Source organism: Fopius arisanus, unplaced genomic scaffold, assembly GCF_000806365.1.
Source record: "Fopius arisanus strain USDA-PBARC FA_bdor unplaced genomic scaffold, ASM80636v1 scaffold00160, whole genome shotgun sequence".
In the NCBI taxonomy this organism is placed as follows: Eukaryota; Metazoa; Arthropoda; class Insecta; order Hymenoptera; family Braconidae; genus Fopius; species Fopius arisanus.
Window position 1 is genome coordinate 117,322 of NW_011887899.1, and position 21,904 is coordinate 139,225.

At 36.8% G+C, this 21,904-nt stretch overlaps 1 protein-coding gene across 1 annotated transcript in view; it reads right to left on the reverse strand.

Moving 5' to 3' along the window:
- Nucleotides 1-3,537: 3,537 nt before the first annotated feature.
- Nucleotides 3,538-21,904, reverse strand: part of Cad96Ca (tyrosine kinase receptor Cad96Ca) — a 39,855-nt gene continuing 21,488 nt past the window's right edge. Inside the window, exons 2-8 of the mRNA XM_011314386.1 lie at nucleotides 19,077-19,327; nucleotides 18,480-18,583; nucleotides 14,946-15,339; nucleotides 11,851-12,024; nucleotides 10,553-10,903; nucleotides 10,119-10,424; nucleotides 3,538-3,944 (exon numbers count right to left, since the gene is read on the reverse strand). Coding sequence (XP_011312688.1) covers nucleotides 3,708-3,944; nucleotides 10,119-10,424; nucleotides 10,553-10,903; nucleotides 11,851-12,024; nucleotides 14,946-15,339; nucleotides 18,480-18,583; nucleotides 19,077-19,327 — 1,817 coding nt within the window. The 3' untranslated portion in view covers nucleotides 3,538-3,707. The remainder of the gene's footprint in view (nucleotides 3,945-10,118; nucleotides 10,425-10,552; nucleotides 10,904-11,850; nucleotides 12,025-14,945; nucleotides 15,340-18,479; nucleotides 18,584-19,076; nucleotides 19,328-21,904) is intronic.

Consider the following 21,904-nt stretch of genomic DNA (forward strand, 5'->3'; position numbering starts at 1 on the left):
GCTAACTATACGCTTTAATTTAAAAAAATAAATAATTAATTAACTAGATCTCCCCAAATGATAGAATCTACTCCCTAAATTTCCCCAAATTATTTCCAAATTATTTGAAAAGATAATTAATGATTCCCATTAATGAGTGCGCTAAGTATACGGCGGTATTCTATCGGTTAAATTAATCACTTCATAACTTCATATGCGCCAGACAAGCGCACCATCTGAGGTAAGCGAAAAAAAAAGTTTTTATGCCGTCATAAAGCGCACAGAATTCCTCCCCAGTGCATGAAATAATAAAAAAATTATTTAACATATTTTAGAGAAATTTTTTTGATAGTTTACCAACGAAGAACTAACAAGTTGTAATTTAAAAAATAATTTAATGTAAATATCAATGTTTTAACTCTGATCAATGTAAAATCATGTGTGAAATTATAGCGTAACAGGCTGTCCTGTTTGCAGTGATGTTATTATATTGATAAAATCAATGATAATCATAAATTTCAACACTAGACTGTGAAACTGTTTTATGAAGTTACAGACCACGGTGGAGATAAGTTGTGCTTAAATATCGAACTGGATAATTTAATTTTTTTATCGGCACTAGATATTGTAGAAAAAGCTGTTAACATCAATGGAAACGATGCAAGCGCAGGCAATGCTTCACGGATTTAAATTACGAATTGTGACCTTGGCCGGGAATTTAAAATATATTAATTCTCGGAGAAGGCACGATATATCCGGGAAAATCAAATTAGGGGCAAAATCCAGTAATCTAAATAATTTAAGGGGGACCTGAAATAATAAGAGGGAGGGGGGGGGGGTCCCAATAATTACTCGGGGGGATTTAGGTAGATTGATTTTTGATATATTCTAGTCTCCATAATACACCGATGTTAATACAAAAAAATAATCCTGGCCTTTTGACTAATTAACTCGAGGGTGGGGGGGGTAAGGCCAACTCACTTGCGGCTACGCGCAATAGTATAACATAAAAAGAGGGGGTGACTCTAACTCTGGAAAAAGGGGGAGAAGTGAGGGGGACCAACTGAAAAGGTAATCATTAATAGGGGGATTGATTTACAACTAACATGAATTTACTGGAGGCTCACCGTTGGGGGGAAATTAACATGGGCAGGGAAATTCGTTGGGGCAGGGAATAAAAAGTGGGGCACTCACGGAGAATGGTGTCCTCAAAATCCTGTCGGTTTTCCTCGGGGTTGATCCTACTTCCTTCCTTCTCTCTCCTCGTTCTCCTCGGACGTTCTTTTCCCAAAAAATCCTCCACAATTGTTCGCACTTTAGTTCCTCTCACACTATTTCCGCACACTTTTCTCCTTCGCACTATTTCTCTCCTCCAAAATAGTTCTCACCAGTTCTCTTCACAAATTGTTCGGGGTTTCTTCGGGGCAACTTCTCACAGGGTCTCTTTACACTAAGTCCTCGTTTTAGTTCTTTCCGGGGCAGTGACTCGTGGGGCAGCGGTGGCACGAGTGAAGGCTGCCAATCATCCTCACCTCTTCCTCCCGATTATGGTAGTAATCGGTGTGAATCGGGGGCATTCGTTATTGTTTGTCCTTTTCCTTCTTTTGACACAGGGACTTCCTCGAGGGATGTCTCCTTCCTCTGGGGTCACGTGGGGTCCTCTTCCTTGATGCGTGAGTGCTAGGGCGGGGGGAAATGGGGACGGGGGTAAGGAATATCTGGGGATGGGTTGCCCAACGGTGCCGAAAAAAGAGTAACTTAAACCTAACTTAACCTAGGAAAAATAAGCTGTATCAATTAGGGGGCAGGGGGGGGCGCAAAGTTCTGCCTCATCACAGAATATATGTATAAGAACATCCTATAGGTGCTAAATACAACTGCCTTTCTTACTTCAACCACCAGTTATATATGATTTGGTTATCATTATCGGATAAACCCTCAATAGCGACATATGGTCTCTACAACCACCTATTTACCACTATTTGTCATTATAACATTGTCGAATAACTTGATTGTTGAAATTTTCATGATACGAAAAATATTCCTAATGAAAGTATGAAGCCTCGTCTGTGATAATAGAGTTCAATCTCCGGTGATGTCGCGCGTTCCTATTAGTCCATCTCCACCATTTCTTCAAATGATAGCTTTCTTGATTAGTTTAATATGTATTTCGGAATTTGGACAAAAAATGTTGACCTTTTCATGAAGCTTTGACGATAAGACTGAGTATTTTTTTGTGTACATATTTGAAAGTTGGAAATTCGTTTCATTAAAAAAATAGAATTCTTTAAAAAAAATTAGCTGACCTTGTAAAAATTCGTACATAATAAAAAATGTATTTTTTAGAATTTCCTAACATGAATTAAAATAATCCAAAAGAATTTAGCTTGGTATATGATTGCTGATTTTCCAACTGCTCTCTTTCCGTCATTGACACTTCTAAAATTGAAAAAAAAACGGGGTTGCAAAGTTCTGGGAAGTCCGGCAACGAAATTAAGTATTTATTATTAAGAATAATTTCAACATTTCTGACTAGCACAGAAACCATAAATTTTTATATTTTTAAAATGTATATATGTTAACAAGATTCAAGATCGAATCGCTTCGACTGGTTCCACTCCGGTGTTTCTATCGATTTTTTGGCACACTCACTTCACCTTATTATTAGAATTATGAAGAAACGTGGAAAATTTCTATAAACATCGGCATATAACTGACTACTGAGGCAACGCTCGAGTTTTTATCGTGCAACACCGCATTTATACTGAAGTCAGCATAAGGTTTAACATTGATTTTAGGAGTGGGGGACATGGTTACAAGTGGTAACTACGTGGAGTGGGGGCACCCAGAGAAGTAAAAACTTATGGTGTCATCAGTCTAGCGAGGTGCCTCGCCATCGCTGTATCATCCTTATCTACCATGCTGACATCGCTCAGCTGTAAGCGCAACGTTGTCAATATTTTACAATCGTAATGTTGGCCATTTCTCTCCAGACCTTTTAAAAAATCAATCACAAATTTCTCGCTTATCATGCCGAGTTTCATGATTTTTCTCACCAGCGATTTGAACCTATGTATTGTTAAAAATATCACAATCGGTTTGTTTTCAAAAGTTTGCGTTTTTAAACTTTCCGTTACTTTGTTTGAAGTACACGCTGTCACAATTCTCCTATAAGTAAATGGACAACACATATTGCTGTGAGTGATTTTCAGGAATTAATTTTTCGTAGGGAGGCTCCGATAGAAGACTTGAAGTTGTCATCAACGTGTAGCTCAGGTATAGACGTGTAAGATAGGAAAAAATAAGAATAATGTAGAGTGATCAGGGTTTTGGGTACACATCCTCAAAAACTACAGCCCTTGAATTTTATCGTACTCTCGTCTACGGGCACGGTTTTATTAACAGGTATGGTCCCAGTATTAATTTGGGCAGCACCGCTACATAATTCTGGGCTGAGCTGTTTTCCTTATAACATTTGTAACTTCCCGTATAATCTCTAGAAAAGCGGAACTTCTCGCACGATATCTTTGTTATAATTCAATAAATACAAGAGCAATGTCAACAGGTGAACATTTATATAAAACGTAATAAAACATGGATAATTACATAAAGTTGGAGGATCGTGTGATATCTCTAAAAAGTAAAGACAACCATCGATTGAACATTTATGTGAGTGATTACAGGGAGCAAAGGAAAGTGACATTTACAACAGAATATGAATGCTAATGCTAGAGTTTTTCACCACTGAGGTTCAGAACATTATAGTAAGAGTGGTCTGGAAATCTATCCAACTCAATATAATCAATTTCATCAAGAAGAAGCCCCTCCGCTAATCCCACAAGTTCACTGAAAGATGGTCTACAGGAGGGGTCCTTGTCCCAGCAATAATACATAATGTTGTACAGTTCTCGCTTGCAGTGCTCTGGCCTGTCCAATCTGTAGCCTTCCTTAATTTTTCTCATGACCTGTTGAATTATATGGAATTCAATTATGAAAATAGATTGAATAGTTTTTATGTAAAGTTGCTTTTTTTAAAAATTCGCAGTAGGACAACAGAACATGAATAAAGGTGTGAAAATGAAGAAAATCGGGACAATCGATAAAGGTCCTTGAAATTTTTTTTCTTTTTTTTCTACTATTTAAATTTATTTTGAATTGAGGCTTGTGAATTCAGGTGTGTTTCTTGAGCTCTTACCAGATTAATAAACACTCAAATTCTAAGAAATAGGCGTATTTTATTTTCTGACTGAAATATTGACAAAGACCGAATCCCTGAAAAAACATCCCCGAAAAAAATATCCCCGGAAAAAATATCCCGGAAAAATTATCCCCAAGAAAAATTCTAATATTTAATTCCTAATAATAAATATTTGAAAATCCTAATTTTAATAATTTACAAACTGCATTTTAGAAAAAAAATTTCTTTATTTATTATGACATATAAAAGGGTTAAGGGTTCCCCATGAAATTAAAATCATCTTTTTTTTTCCCAAATTTTCATTTAATGTGTTATGTGGGGAGTGGGAAGGGGCTTCGCCCCCCCGCCCAGGCCCCCCACCGGGGCTTCGCCCCTGGACCCCACCGGAGCTTCGCCCCTGGACCCCACCGGAGCTTCGCCCCTGGGCCTCACCGGGGCTTCGCCCCTGGGCCTCACCGGGGCTCCGCCCCTGGGCCCCCCTCTACACCCCCCTTCCTTTGGAAAAATATGTACACAAAAAAAAGGGCGACAGAAATGAAATGTATGATTGGGGGGATATTTTTTCCGGGGATATTTTTTCCGCCACCCACAAGGACCAGTATCATATCTTTACCTCCCTCTGGTACTTCCGTATATCGAAGCAACGATGAGATTTCGATGAAAATTGATCCACAGATAGATTTTAATGCAAAAATGAATCAGTTGAATTTTTGCAAGCCTGGATGGGCTAGAACCATAGTTGTTAATTTTCTTATTTTCCGACGATTAACATCGAGTCTTATGGCAGTTCAAAGTTTTCTTTCATATTGAAAATTCCAACGGTGAGTTTTTCATATTTTTTTAGCTTTATGTACAGATATTTAAAATTATTTTACGCGTTAGAAAATGATAATTCATCGACTATGAATGCTAAAATTAATTAAGTGTGAAATTAATCAATGTGGCAACAAAGCTACTTAGGTTAGGTGAGCTCTCATTAGAAAAGCACAATACACAGGTGGAAACGCATCACACAGGCGGCAATATCGTCAAGCCAAACTACCGTGTTCATCAAAGTCATCAGTACTCCAGCTTGACTCATGATGTACCGAGGGTACTGTCTTAACGTAATTCACACCGACAGAACTCCGAGAAGAAATTTCGCAAAATTTAAAACGCATAAAACTTATTATTTTATTCCCGTCACAACTTTTGTACTCAAAAGTTAACTACCGAAAGGTGTCAAGAACTGCTCAAATGTGATTGTGGTAAATTCTTCCCTCTGCTGTTCCGAAAACGATTAATTTTTTGATTGTTTTGAATCGTGGAGGGTTTGGAATCAATGTGCTGTAGCATGTGTGAGGTTCATTAGATCCTTGAACCTTGGATAAATGAACAGTTGCGGCAGAATAGGCGAAAAAGATGGTGAAAAGGTATTAAGTTTCAATTTACACCATTTCCACCAAATTTCACATCCACCTTGGTCCAACGTTCATCTTGTCCAACTCCCGGCGAACGTAGTTAATTAAGGATATCATTCGTCAAAGTAGCAATTTTTGTCCTATGAAATGTGAGTTTTGTCTAAAATTTCACCACTTTCTGATCTTTCCGAATTTTTAATTGTTAAATAAACTTTGCCAGCCCTTGATCTGAGGAATATTGTTATCTATATCTTGTTTAATTTTGTACTCGACTCTTATTGGTTTTTATGCCATCGGTGCCCGTAACCGCGCGATTCTAACCTCGCTTCGCTCGGTTAAATCGCGGATTCCGGGCGCGATGACATAAAATTTTGTATGAAACGTGTGCGTAATATATTTTTCGACTCGTGGGATTGTAAAACTCGCCTTCGGCTCGTGTTACAAACCCCCCACGAGTCAAAAAATATATTACGCACGTGTTGCATAATATACTAAAACTCAAATGATTGTATGGCAACATTGTACGTGTGTTCCAGATAACCTACTCCAGGAGATGAATTCTGCGCATTTTATGTCAACATGCAAATTTATTTTTTCGCTCCCATTAGGTGGCGCATTTGTAGTATTTACGTTTCATTTGAATAGGTTTAGGGACGTTTGTTTCGCGCATAATGAGGTGGGGTGAGGATTACAGTACGATTGTCGTGCGCAATTTAGTGCTCCAAAATGACCAAATAAATTGTAAATTGAGATAACACTTGCAGAGATAAAAGTTAGCATCGATTTGTCATGAATCCAGTACTTAGAATAATTTTAAAATCTCAAAGTAGTGAATTTATGATTAGATACGAAGCATAAGAGCCCTACTGCATAGTATGTGAGCTCCTCATTGTTTGAACTGCGCACAAAACCGCCATATTATAACCCTCATCCTTTCCCCTATTGTGCGTTAAACAAACATTCCTGACCCTATTCAAATACTGTAACATATAAATACTGTAAGCGCAACACCTGACGGGAGCGAAAATCCAAATTTTTATGTTGACATAAGACGCGCAGAATTCCTCCCCCATTCGATCCAAGAAGTTCTTCGAACAGACCGTTCACAAATGTCAAAAATGTGTGAATTCAATCCATCCTATATAGCTGCTAGCCGGTTAGAGAGATTTCCAGCTACTGATAAGCTAAGCTACTGACAACAACGGAACAGAATATTAAAGATAAGTTTTACTTAAAAAAACCCAAAGATTTCGAGTATGTTACCATCTTCCCGAAAGATTTAATAACATTTAACACTAGTAAACAAGTATTTTTAGGATATACATACACAAATACACATGCACTCCTAAGTCCGACAAAAACAAACACATTGTTCTAAAAAATATTTACGGAGATTTTCCTGAAGACGAACTCACCCAATCAGTGAATGACTTAAAACGAGACAAGATGAACATTATTAAAATTTCAAAGATGATCCCTAACGAAAGCACGGGTCACTTTACTTTTCTCATACAACTAACCAACGATTCTATTCTAAAAAATCTAACTACCATTAAAACCCTACTTTATCAAAAAATTACCTGGGAACACCCTTTTTCAATTGAAAAATGCCAAGGTTTTGGCCACTCTAGTTCTGATTGCGCTTTTGCATTCATATGCGTGAAATGTGGCGATTCCCACCCACCTGGCGAATGCCCATTACCCACCAATTCAAACAAAGCCTTATTAAAATGCATCAACTGTAAACAAACTGGCTAGCCAGGTAATTACAAAGGTTATCCATATTACAAAGGCACGAGAAATGTAGGTAAGCTAGATGAACAACGAAATAATCAATTAAAAATTGATAAAATTTCAAAAATTCTATAAAAAGGAAAACCTATCCATCTCATACACAGCCATAACCAACCTCAATGCTCTCACCCCCTCCTCCCTTCCTTCCCCTACCTTCTTAACTACCTTCCCACTACCTCAGACAAGCCTGTCAAAGCTCCCAAGACCACACGTCTCTCCAAATCCAATACTACCCTTATCAAAATCTCCTCAGAAGAAAAACGACAAAATCCCGATGAAATTCCTCAATGGGCAACTTTATATACTAATCTAAAGCCCACCATCGGCCAGGTAGAAGGTAACAAAAATAATATCAGAATAATCATGAATCATTTCAAAATGGATTCGAAAAAGGTTATTCAAAAATAATAAGAATCGACTGTCTAATTTCAGACCCCCGCAATACCCATAGCTATTGAGAATCACTTCTATCATACACTCCTTTGTTTTGTGACTAAAAACCAAGAAAAAGTTCCGAACAAACCGAAGCCGGAGTAAGACCTCTGGATATTTCACTCTCTCTATTCCCGCTCTAAACTAAAAATCTGCGACCCAATCTATAAAATATTGTACAGTAGTGGCCACTAATCACTTTATTCTCCTTACATTAAATATTTAAAAAACTTCTCCAAAAATTTCTCGCCGCCACAGACGCCAAAGTCCCACGTAGAGCCAACACCCCTTTCACAATAGCCTACCTTTCAGGTCCAATCCGGTGTCATGTCAATAAAAACAGATCAGTTTAACGCCAAAATGGATGTAAATAATGATTCCGCTTCAGAACAAGACTTCTATACAAAGAACTTCTCCAAAATCAGCAGCAAAAAAACATAAAACACCCCCCTAACAACACACCCGGGATCTTAACCCCACATATAACTTTTCCAACAACCGAAACCGTGTCTACCTACCCATTCCCAATCCTCAAAAGAAAACTATACTTAGAGGGATCTGAACTCTTAAACAATAGAACATTCTCTGCGTTATGGAAAAAAAATTTTGTGCCTACATGCGCCGAAAGTGCGCATTCTAACCTCACCTCGTTCGGTTAGAAACGACACTTTCGCCTTCGCCTTCGGCTCGGGTAGCAATTTTGCACGTGGGGAAGACGTATCTGTTTTTCCTCCCCACGTGAGAAATATACTATTAGAATTCTTCCTTTGCAAACAGTCCCCCGGAAAATTGAGACCCATCTCCATGGCACCGTGCCTCTTCAAACTTAGCGAGAGAATGATCTGACTCAGAATCAGCTGGTGGCTTGAAGATCTTCAGCTCCTACCCCAAACACAGTTTGGTTTCCAATGCAACAAATCCTGTGCTGATAATATTACTTTTCTCAGCACTGGAACTCTAACTAGCTTTGGAGAAAATCAGTACGTCGCTAGCCTATTCATCGACATAAACGGGGCCTTCAATTTCTACTTCGTTCTAACGTCCACTGGTATTTAAAAAAAATCGCTGATCTTATATACTTCTGCACTGCCTGCAGAGTACTACACTTCGTAATCAACGAAAAATTTATCCACATCAAACCCATAAACAAAGAAACGGCCCAAGGCTGGGCCCTCAGTCCAACCCTATTCAACGTTTATCTCTTTCAACTGCTGCATTTTATATCTCCGAAAATCAAAACAATAATGTTCGCAGATGACTGCGCTCTCCTGAAAAGAGGAACCTTAATAAATTACCTCAAATTTTAACCAAAACGGCAAACCTAGTGAGAAACTATCTACTTAATCGGCAACTAGAAATTTCTGAAGAGAAAACAAAACAAATGATCTGTAGCCGAATGCACTTCTTTCCCTCAGATCATCATATCACCATCAATGATCACAGCATCTCAGTCTCCGAATCTACCAAATTCCTAGGAGTTCCGCTAGCTTACCCTCTCTCATATACCTCCTGACTTCAAACAGCTGCTCAAACGGAACTACTCCCACGTCCTATCTGTGATAAAATCCCTCTGATACAAGTTGTTTGGTGCCGATCCGATGGTCCTAACATTTTACCACGGATTAATCCGAAGTTCACTCGAATTCAAATTCGAACGTCTCAGTAGACTTCAGTACGGGACCATTCGAATGACAATACTTCGATAAATTTCCTCGTTTCTCACAATAAGACGGACAGTTCTCTTAAACTTCCTAGCAAAAAACGAATCTTATCAAATTTTGTAATGGTACATTATATCATCAGACGATAAAAGTATTACCATCCGAATGGGATTATAATGAATTATAAACCGACATTCGTCAGATAACATTCTGGGCTTGGAAACCATGATTTAACCGAAAGAAGTGAGGTTAGAATCGCGGTTCATCACTCCTAGTGACGAAAGGATAGTTTTCCGTACTGCCTCTCATGATTTCTCATCTGGGAATTGGTATTACATACTTTCCAAACTCAAAAACTTGAAAATCACTACGGAAAAATATTATCCGGACTGTTGGGATGGGGTTTATTTCCTCGTCGAACACCACACGAGTAAAAAAGCTCATCCCAACAGTCCAGAAATATACTATCTCCGAATACAACACGATATTCAAAATTTATCCAACATTCTCCTGAAATTTTCCTGCATAGAAATAAGGTAGGCAAGGAAAAATGTTGTAAATTTTTTTTTCTTTGCAATGAACCTATGAAGAATTGTACAATAATTTTAAAGCTTTTATGGTATTACAAGTGAAAACTCATGAGAAAATGCTCACCTCCGCTGCCGCCATTCCAGGGTATGGAGTCGACCCCAAAGTTACAATTTCCCATATTAACACACCAAAACCCCAAATATCGGATTTGACGGAAAATATATTATCATATAAACTTTCGGGGGCCATCCACCTGATAGGTAACCGCCCCTCTGACTTCCTCTCATAAATCTGATTAGCTGCTAAGTCTCTGGCAAATCCAAAGTCTGCAACTTTGCAAGCACGATTTTCGTCGATCAATACATTTCGAGCTGCTAGGTCTCGATGGATTATTCCCTTCGAAGCTAGATATTCCATTCCCTTAGCAATCTATCCGAAAAATAACACACGTCAATACAAAATAAGTATAGTAAAATTTTTGTCCTATTAAATCCAAAAAGTTGAATAGAAAAAAAAATTGATAAAATTATATTTTGAATAATGAAAAAATTATCCACCTGGTATACAAAACCCGTCAGATCTCTGGATGTCAATCCAGGACCTCCATGATTTCTCTCCTCCCTTGAAGCTCTTAGGAAACTCTGCAATTTTCCGCCACTGACATACTCCAAAATTACGAAAATTGGTGCACGTTCTGTACAACATCCGATGAGTCTCACGACATTTGGATGGGGCTCTAAGCTCTTCATGACTTTCAACTCTTGAGTAAGATCAAGATGTTCACGTTCAGTTGCATTTTCTTTTAGTGTTTTTACAGCTACGATCGTTGGTCCTGATTTGCCATCAATATCCGTTGCTTCACTCTTCCACACTTGACCGAAACACCCTTCACCAAGAATACTGAACACCTGGAATTTTAATTTATATAAAAGAAGAGTAGATTTTCTAAGATTAATCTATGAATTCTCCAGACGTTACAAATTGGTATTCCTTAATAAATCTGACATTTTTCAACCATGGACTTTTTTTAATGATTTTATAAATGACCGAATAAATTTTACAGATAAATTAAGGCCGGGATGGACCATTTATCGAAGATGACCTCTTGTTTAAATTTGATCTTGTTAGCCTAAAATATTCTAAAATTTGGGATTAAATTTATGTTACGAGAACCACTGGAATGGTTATAAAAAGATAATGAAAAAAAAGAAGGAACATTATTGGGGGGCGCCAAATCGCGACGTTAATTGACAAGAATTTACCAAGATTATAAAATAGTATATTTCACGCCTAGGACGAAAAAAGGGAATCTGACGAATGCGACTTTATAGTCCGAGTTGGAGACGAGGATTATAACGCGCATGAGTCAGAATCACTTTTTTCACTGTGGCTATGATGCTATTTTATGTTATTGTGGCCGAAAACGCATTTTTATCCGAGCGAAGCGAGGTTAGAAACGCGTTTTACCGGCCGCAATGACATAAAATAATAAAAAATACCCAGCTTACCATTGCGTCTAGTTGTCACTCAACCTTGGCAAATTCGGCCATGATAATTTTTCCACTTCTTTTTTCTTATCTTTTTACCATTCAAGTGGTCCCTGAATGACTAATTTGATCCCAATTTTTTATATATTTTAGACTAACCAGATAAAATTAAAACAAAAGATCACCTCCGATAGATAGCCCGTACGGACCTTATAGTATATTTCACGCCTAGGACGGAAAAAGGGATTCTGACGAATGCGACTTTATAGTCTGAGTCGGAGACGAGGATTATAACACGCATGAGTCAGAAACGCGTTTTACCGGCCACAATGACATAAAATCTTTTTTTAATTGCACACGACTTTTACCTTCAATCGGTGTCTTGGAAATTCCCACGCATCGTCCTGCTGTTGGTTATTCGATATCTGTTGGTCTTTATCAAAATCCGTAAATTTGCTATTGCGAAATTTCGGACACTGCCGGTTTTTCAAGATTAATGATGGATCGTCGGTCATTGTAGAGGCACGCACCGTTTGCTCTTTCTAAGAAAGCGAAAAAATTCAGGTTTTATATGATCTTGCATCGAAATTTATTGACAACAACATTAACTAAGAATAAATTGATGAATGCAACTATCATTATTTTCTCATAAAAAATAATTGGATTAATAGTCATTATTACTACAAATAACATAGAAAGGCGCCAAAAGTGAACATGCGGCTGTCCTTTCGGCGGAGACCTTTCGGAACTACTATCCCGGGGGGATGATCCCTGCGAACCACAATGGCACATCCACAAGAGATTTAAGGTCAGCCTAAGAAATGGGAAGAATTCAACAGGGGCTGATATAGTATGAATGCCCTCTAAGGGACTAGTCCCTTACGCACCAGTCTAGAATACAGATAGCTCTAAGATGTATGGCCGGGCGGGTGTGGGCATCTAGTCCCAGGGGCCTTCCATTAGAAAGTCTATTGGACTGGACTTGCACGCGACCATCCACCAAACAATCCCGGACAGAGAGGACAGGGGTAAAAGAATATACCTCCGCTCTGATTTTAAGCACTGCTCAAATATAAAGGCCGCTCTCGACGAGTGAATGACTATACTGAACTGGTGGAAAAGATTGCTATTTACGCTAGACGTGATGCAGAGTCCAGACCACGCTGCCATCCCTGGGAATAAAAAATGGGCTGATGAGCAGTCCAAAAATGAATATCTGAATATCATATCAATACGACAAGACCGCATGGATTTATTACATAGATTTCATCAAAGAACTAATCCGGAAACGAGTGGAGAAGGGATGGACGCACCCAAGGATCCTCTTTCATGAATTTACAAAGAAGCTCGCTAGAAAGCTCGTGCGCTTGAACTAGATGATACTTCGCCTCTTTTGGTGAAGCTTCATCACTGAACACTAGCGTCATATTTAGGAAGAATACGTAAAGGGACTGACCCCTAGGGTCAAAAATGAAGATTGCCAGAGGGCAGTCCTCAACATCTGAGCACAAGATGCAGTGGTATGGATGAGATTTGATGGGATGTCTCCAGGATTTTATTCACCAAGGCAATTTACGTTGATAAGAATGGTTCGACAGGAATGATCGACAAGCTCTACGAGTTTGCTTGAACAGCAAAAATACTGATACCTATCAACTCGAAGGCTTCTCAGGGCAGAGTGTAAAATGGTCACGAAGATGATTACGCATTTCGATTCGAGTGGGAAAGTCTAAAACCTTTGAAAGCCTAAAGCCAAGTCACTATTACAATTTTCCCCACTGTATTACTTGTTTTTTATTTCTCATTTTGGAATTCTGGGGAGCAAGCTCATAGCCAAGAATTATTTCACCTTCTTATATGAAATACTTCCACAATGTGCTAAATTTCTATCTTCAAAATTTTTTTTAAAACATGCTATTAGTTTTTTTTTCTTCAATCTTATACTTATGCCAAAGATTGAAATATAACAAGCACACAAGAATAGATAAGTAAATATTTTGCGCGTTTTCTATTGCTAGACTTTTTGAAAACTTCCAGGTGACTTTGAACATCTTGAGACGGCTCTGACCAAGAATGGATACAGCAGCCATCACATTAGGAAGGCCAAATGAAAACTATCTTGGCCAGAAGAGACCGATCCTGAGGAAAAGCAGAAAAGATAAGAAGTGGCCCTCTCCCCTATTTAAAAGCCGCAAAAAACTTCATAAGGAAAGTATTCGGTGAGCAGAACATTCGCACTAGCTTCCAACCTCCGAAGAAGATCGGACAAATGCTCCCAAGTGGAAAGAATCCAAAAGCATTCTTGAACCACACCAGGTCGGTACAAAATTGCCTGTTCATGTAAAAAAGTGTACATTGGAGAAACCGGAAGGATGATCAGTATACGGGTCAAGGAACATAAGTGGTGCTCCAAATATGGTCACTGAGAACAGTCTACCCTCGCTGAATACTGGATGGCCACCGGATCGGTATCGCTAGAATGTTGATCAAATTTCAAGGGTATTTCGAATGAAAATGTCAAGAGAGCCTAGAGATCCATAAAAAATCCCAACAACCTTAAGGATATCCAAATGTTTAGTTTTGCAAAATGGCAAACTATTGCCATTGCTACACTTTGTCGAATCTTTAATTGTTAAATACGTTTTTTTGGGAATTTTTCTGATCAGATATTGTCAATCATTTTTTATATCATTCTGTACTCCATTTTTTTAGATCTAACCCTCAGTGATCATATAACGACACTGCCCATGTATCTCGTATAACCTCGTCAATTTATTCCCTATAGTAACTTGAGCGAAACATTGCTAGCGGTCGGGATTGCACAGATTCAAACCATGCAATATGGCCGCTGTACGAATTCAGTGAAAATGCTCTAAAACTACAATTTATTGGATTGAAGGTGGAAGCATGCAGCTGTTATTGACGTCACGAGTTAAATTCCAACTAAAGAAAAAAGACAACCTCTACACTATGTTCAGAAACTAAAGCTTTTTCCCACGTAAAGTAAAGTTTTTAGTCTATTCTAAAAAGTGTAATAGGAGCTTTTCCGAAAAAAAATATCGCTAAAGTTGGATACCCTGAAGAGAGATGGTGGATATGAAGTGAACCCTATCTGGAAAACCATCCTCCCAATTTTTTAATTGGTCAATTAAAATTATGACACCCCACACCCTTTCTCCCATCCCTATCGCCATCATCATAGGAGGAGGCATGTAAGGACTACCCTCACATATCGGAGGTCAGAAACTGCAATGTTTGCAAAGTGTCGGCGAAATGCTGAAATTAAACGCGGCATCCATCCAAAAGTTCATTATGATACGAAGTAAATATTTAACTTGAAGAATTTGATTGGTTTAGAAAAATGAAGATTCTAATTGGGTTTTAAAACAATGGTTTCCTCAAATTGAATTCCTCCCATTACATTTTAAGCAACTTCTAAAGTTAATATTTGTAATAAACGTACAGAATTCTCCTTCGAGTGCAGTGAGCCGCAAACCTTCCCTCTGAGCGTCCAAATTCCAATTCCAACGCTCAGCAATAAACCGCAACCAGCAATAACTGGGACAACTGTCATTGCGAAGTCCTGGGTGGCAGAGTTCTCCTTGGACGTGATTTTAGCACCAATGATAGCATTTTCACCTTCAATTCCATTAGTCTCAATCTCATGACTTGATCCTCGCACAGGTGACATTTTTTTCGGAATAATTCTGCGATCGTCTATAGGGTTTCTCGTCTCTGGACGGAGTCTTGTAGTCTTCTCATCATTCCTGAATCCAGAAGAAATTTCCGATGGCAGGGGACGCGGAACGTGAATATTTGGCAGGCCCATTATGGGTGGGCGAATACGAACTGGTAACCTACGTTAAAATTGCCATTCTTTAATCCAATAGTGTAGGTAGAATAATAGATGGAGCATTTCATGTCAAATCGGATTATCTTTCAACTTGATCATCTCAGATTCGTCTCATTTGTTTGCTCATGATTCTACTCTCAAAAACTGACGCAGTTTTTTTTTCATTTTTCCACTAATTCTTATGTTTATGAATTTTTTAATGTAGATCAAAAACTACATTTTAAAATTTTGAAAAAATTCACAAGAATTTTATATCATAAAACAGTCGTTTCAAACCAGTTGTTTGAGGGGGAATTAAAATAGTATCCAACAAGCTAACTATTTTGGTATTTCTATCTACACGGAGAGAAATATTCCAGAAAAATTACGGAACATTTCACGTAATCCGCCAGCGAGAATTGTTTTCGGGGAATAAATCTAGGAACTTTCAGTAAATTGCCGGTCTCTGTCACCGAAAAAATACGAAAAAGTCACGTAATTTTTCTGGATGTTTTAAAATCGAACGGAACTTCAATTCTTATTATGCCTCAGAACATAAACATTCCTTCATATTCAAGAATTTTTACCGAATGTTCCGGAAAAATTACGAAACGTTCCGTAAAAATACCTCCCTCACGGTGACTCATGACTAGCCGTGAGGCGTCGGGCGCATGAGTAATTTTTTACGGAACAGATCGTAGAATTTATGTGTTGATTCCTTCGCTTGCAGATTACGTGAAATGTTCCGTAATTTTTCTTGAATATTTCTCTCCGTGCAGGAGGTAAAGCTATTTCATTACTGAACTCTACATTTCTGACGTCGCTGAAGCCACATCTAAAGTTGATTGTTGCAACTCATGATCGTATTTATTTATTTACAACAATTTCAAAATCACGTAAACTATTGGAAATAAGAAAAAAAATTAGGAACACAAGATGTTCATCTAATTAAAGCACACATTTAATCTCTTATGACTTTTCTCTCGAGCTGTAATAGTTAAATCAAAATTGGCGTTATCACATATCACAATTATTAAGGATTAATTCACCACAAGTGGATATTCACTTACAATACCACAAGAACTTTGAAGTTATCGGAGATTTCCCGATAGGCTCGTTGCAAACAAATGAAAAATTTTTGCAGGGAACCTACACAGCAATATCCGATTAATTTCGAATCTCGCGTGGTATTCGGGGGATTATTTTTCCCGTTCAAGCGACGATCAATTGAATTGCGCCATGAGACTAAAATAAGATAAGAACACGCTAAGAAAATTTCAGAACCAAAACAAGAATCATTGAGTCAATCCACAGCCTAAGTACGACTCTCAGTTCGACAGATGGTTAACGTGAATGAATGAAGGATTTTTTAAATAAATGTAGTAACATGTAAAAATATCAAAAAATTATCAGTTTGAAACCGTGGAGCTTGTACCACCTAACGTCGAATGGTGCAATTTTAGTGGCATTTATTTTAGTCGGAAAAATAATCAGTATAAGTAGCCTTGACGAATGATACAATTCTATTGGCTGAATAATCCTAGAAAAAAAAAACCTAGAAATCTGTTTCGACCGATTCTTTATTGTTGGAATCGAATAGATCATTAAGCGGCTGAATGACTCTGAAAATATATACATTTCATTGAGTAATAATTTGAGTAATAAGTGTAAGTAGTTGTTTTAAGGACAATTAATGTGATAATAATGCCGATAAAATTTACCAGTCGATGGAATACAGCAAATGAACATTACAGTCTCATCCAGACCATTCATATTAATTGTCATATGCCATAGGTGCCCAGAATCTGTGATTCTACTTTTCCATTTGAGGAAATGAGACAATGACATGGAACTATACAAAACTCAAGCTTTTGGACTCGTGAGATTATAGAACTCGCATTCGGGTTGTTTTACAACTTCCAACTAGCCAAAAATATTTTTAATAGTTATTAAGTCAATCTTCATGTTATTTGATTGTATCTCCCCCAACTTTAATAATTAAGAACTAAAATTTCGATCTGTAAACTAACTTCAACTAACAACAATGAGTTATTTATGTACATCGATGCATTTTCTGAATGATTTATTCTCACTGATGCCAGAAGACAATTGTCCGATACGATAAAATTATAATTCTTCCTGATAACTGACTTCTCTATGAACTACCGTACCTAAAGTGAAAAGTCATGAAACCAAAAATGTATATTTCGATGAGGTGATCAACTTTTGTCCCTAATGAACCTAAAACCTAGAACCTAAACCCTTAAATCCCTAAATTTCTAGATTTCAGGAATAAAATTTTATTTTCTTCATGATGGAAACACTAAAATAAATAGCCAATTTATTAGAAACTGGTTCGATTTCCACTTTGAAAAATAATTTGAAATTACTGTTTGGTAGTATAATATTTTTGGGAATATTTTCGGACTTTTAAAGCGTGGCTTTCCTCAATCCACATTTCAAAATTTCTAAAAAATTAACGGATTAATATAAAAATCTATTTGAAGAATGAGGATTAGTTTGTCATTCAGTGAAATCATGAAATAATAAAAACAAAACGAATCTGAGATGGTTAATTTTTAAATCATCAGACTTGACATAGAATAAAACTGTAAATGCGATTTATTCAAATTTATTAGCTATCATCATCAATTACTGTGATAAATTTTTTGCAACAATTTATTATGTCATATGTTTCCAAGACATTTAACACGGTGTGTGCAACGCATTCACCCTTCGTAACTTTAACGGTTTGAAATTCAAGGAAATTTCATGTTGGAAACATTATTCAAACAAAATATGTATATATTAATAAAAGATGTCTTTAGGCTCGTCGTCAGCGTACTAGCCCGGTGACCAAAGCGTCCCAGTAGTGCAAATTCGAGTCCCGAAGGTGAAAAATTCATCGTCGGAAAATGAACTGATAGCCGGTGGAGTTTCGTTATAAGTTAGCTAGAGGAAAGTGTGGGTAGGGAATGAGGCTGGGGTACCGTGTAGGTACTGGGAAGGGTTGGTAAAAGACCACTATAGTCATACCATCTGGCACCACCCAATTTATTATATATATTAATAAAGTATAAAATGAAAAAAAAATATATATATATATATATACATATATATATACGGTATATATTATAGATAAATTATGAAGTGGATTATTCTTACCCCACATTTGGTACTGTCGAATCCTTTATATTTACATAGACCTCTGTCTTAGCAATCAACTGGCCATCCGAAACAGTGACGTAGAGAAATAAATTTTGACCCCCCTAAACATAAACAGCCTATTAGCGTTTGTTTGCATTCCGGATTTGTTAACACGTATGAGAATATTGAATAGAATATTTTAATGTATCCAATTAGAAATTTGGCAAATTAAACTTTTCCCGTATTTTTATAGAGTATACCACAATTTCGTTATATTAAATTTCATGCATAAATAAATTTGATAAAAAAAAATTTATGCATTCATGATCTTTCTTTCTTTTTCTCAGAATTGAACAAAGGAAACTTTAAGGATAAAAAATAAATTAACTAGTAGAAGAAGTGCAAAAAGTTCCACACAAAAATCGCGATTTATTTTAAAAATTTCCGAAATTTTTTTGTACAAAAAATGAGCAAAAATTGCAATAAGAATCGGCGAAAAAAACACTCAAATTTTTTACTTGAAAATTGATAATTTTTTCCGAAAATGTCCGATTTTTTCTGTTTAGAATTTGTTATTTACACTTGCATTGGCGAAATTTCAATAGTTATACTTACTCTTCCCTTTAGGGTCTCATTGATAAAAATCGTTCCAGTGTCATTGTTGATGGAGAACGGCAGTGGAGCTTGGGGCCCAATATCCCCATTATAGTTGTGACTCACCTGTTCTAAACCATAGGTCAACTCACCCTGCTCATTATCTTCAGCTCGCACTCTCTCTACGATGCTGCCAACAGGCTCATTGTCATCTAGTACCCAATTTCTGTTTAGATACATTATGGGGGGTGTATTCTCACTGAATTGGCCATCTGAAATGAAAAATATGAAAATTAACATCTTCATTTACGATTTTGACGATATCATGAGAATTTTCTGTAATTCGCCTATTTTTAATTCACAATCTATCTTCCTGAGATGCATATATTTGCAAAGAGGATAAATTGACCAAGTAAAACTATCATCACATAATCCAATGTCTTCTAAGAATTCAAAGAATTTTGCAGAAGTTTCAAGCATAGAAGGAATTATATGAAAACATCATGAAAAAAAGATTCCATCAGAGAAAATTTTTCCACCCAGTCAAAAATTGGTCCTCAGAAATTCATTTTATTGTAGTTTAATGTTGAGAGTAAAATCGTGATTCGTCGCTGAAAAAGTACCTTCGTATATCGGTAGGAATACCAGATCATCTTCATATTCTAATGAATAGATTTCGACTCTTGCAATAAAAACCTTATAATCAAATATTATATAAATATTATATTTTCAAATATTATAATATTATGACAAACTGTGATGCTTTTCGTCTGAGATAGAACAAATGGTAGTAAATCATAAAACTTTGAATCGTTTTTCCATAAGAACTAGGAGCTACTTGAGGGAAGAGTAGAGTATCCATAGCCAATAACTTGTCATTACCTTCGGTAAGTTTATAACCCCCATGCTATTTTTTTTCACTCTGAATTAAGATCTGATCATTTAAATCATGATTCTATATTACCCCTTTTTTATCTTACTTTCCACTATTCTGCCTACAATTTTATTAACAAACGATTGTGATCATTAGAAATAGCATGACCATGGCAAATGGAGGTATTTTTTCATGTTATTCACATACCGAAGGATTAAAAATGAAATTTCAAAATTCCATTTATTCTGCGACTTGATTGTGAAAGCAGGTTTTTCCCATTTTCTCCGCCAGTCAGGAGAGGGAACGAATGAGTAGGATATCAGTAGCATTATACTGTCTCAAAGAACCCACGGAGAAAGTGGGACGATGAAAGTGCGACTAAATGACTGAAATACAGCAGGACTTCTTGACGCAATTTTTCATCATTTCTGTTCTTCACTATGGTAACTTTGTTCAGAAATCGATTATCATTAGCTCTATTTGTATCTAGCAATGAACCTTGTTGAATAAATATTTAATACTACATAATAGAGATTTGTTGTTTAATTGAAGGTTTGGAAAGACCACTCCCATTCGATAATAAACTATATCACCTTTTTTTACTGAAAAGGGCCTGAAAAATTCTCTCTTCAATGAATGCCTTGCGATCAGCCATTGCTACGATTTTCTTATTTGGCCTGGAAATTATGTAGCATGTATGAAGGGTGCCAATTTATACAGTTTTGAAAAAATGGGTCGATATGTGTATTCGGAAATGAATGTCTACACTGAAAAAAAAACGTCGATTGAAAGTGTACGTTCTTGATGAAAATTCGCAATGAAATTGTCTGTGTTAACAATCTGTCTGACTCGTGAATCAATCTTCTAGCAAAATTTACGATTTGCATTGAAAGTCATTTCTTTCTCGAATAGTTTACTTGCGATCAATTATACACTTTCTTGAAAAATGAATAGTATGGAGGCAGTGGAAGGACCATAGACAACAGACAAGACTATCAAATAGAATAATTGACTTTTAATAACACTTTCGGTAATTATCATATATCGATGGATTTGATAATTTGCAATATTTATCTGATCACATATTGATCCGAAGGAATCAAGCGAGTAAAGTCTGCGGAAAAGATAGAATTAGAGATGGAGACGCTTTTGGGAATAAAGTAGGTGAGAAAAGATCGTAAGGACTGATGATAGATGAATCCTCCAAAAATGTAGAAATGCCGCGAATGTTCAAATTGCATTATATGTAACACACTCAGATCAATCCTGCGTGTACTTGAACGAAAGCATACGAGAATTATATTCAAGGGTGTGCATACTTTTATCAAGATAGGACGCAATTGGCTCGAGGCATTTCGTATTTAAATCATAAAAAAAAGATTATTGAATGACGATCAATCATGTAAATTCTTGATCGACACTTTTCTTCAGTGTGCGAATTTTTACAACTTTTAGAATATTTATTATAAAATTTTAACTGAGAATAAAAATATTACATATTATCCCGTAATCGGTATTACTTTGGCGTTTTTCTAAGTACGATTTCAGCATAACCAGTCTAGCAGTTTCTGCCATTCTAGTCCAATCAATCTGGTTGGTGAAAACATTGCAACCCAGCATTAATTCGGCTGTTGATGAAAAAATGCCAATCGACGCATGAAAATGCCCTGAAAAACATATCAAAATGTTTCAACTTGATTCCAACCAGCAGACAGTTAAGTCAATTAAAAACTATTGTTTTTTTAAACGTTGCTCGCCAAGAAAGTGAACTGCATCAGTTCAGCTCGTGTCACTGAAGATTTAAAAAAACGGCATATAGCTAGCGAATTTCTCTATCAGTTTCTGCCGTAAAACAATAGTCTAATGTAAATAATTGTTATGAGGACAGCACCTCCTGGACATGGCTTATAATTAAATTTATTTGGAAATGTATAGTCTGTTACAGTCCCTGTCTCCCTCAACGTCATTTCCGTTT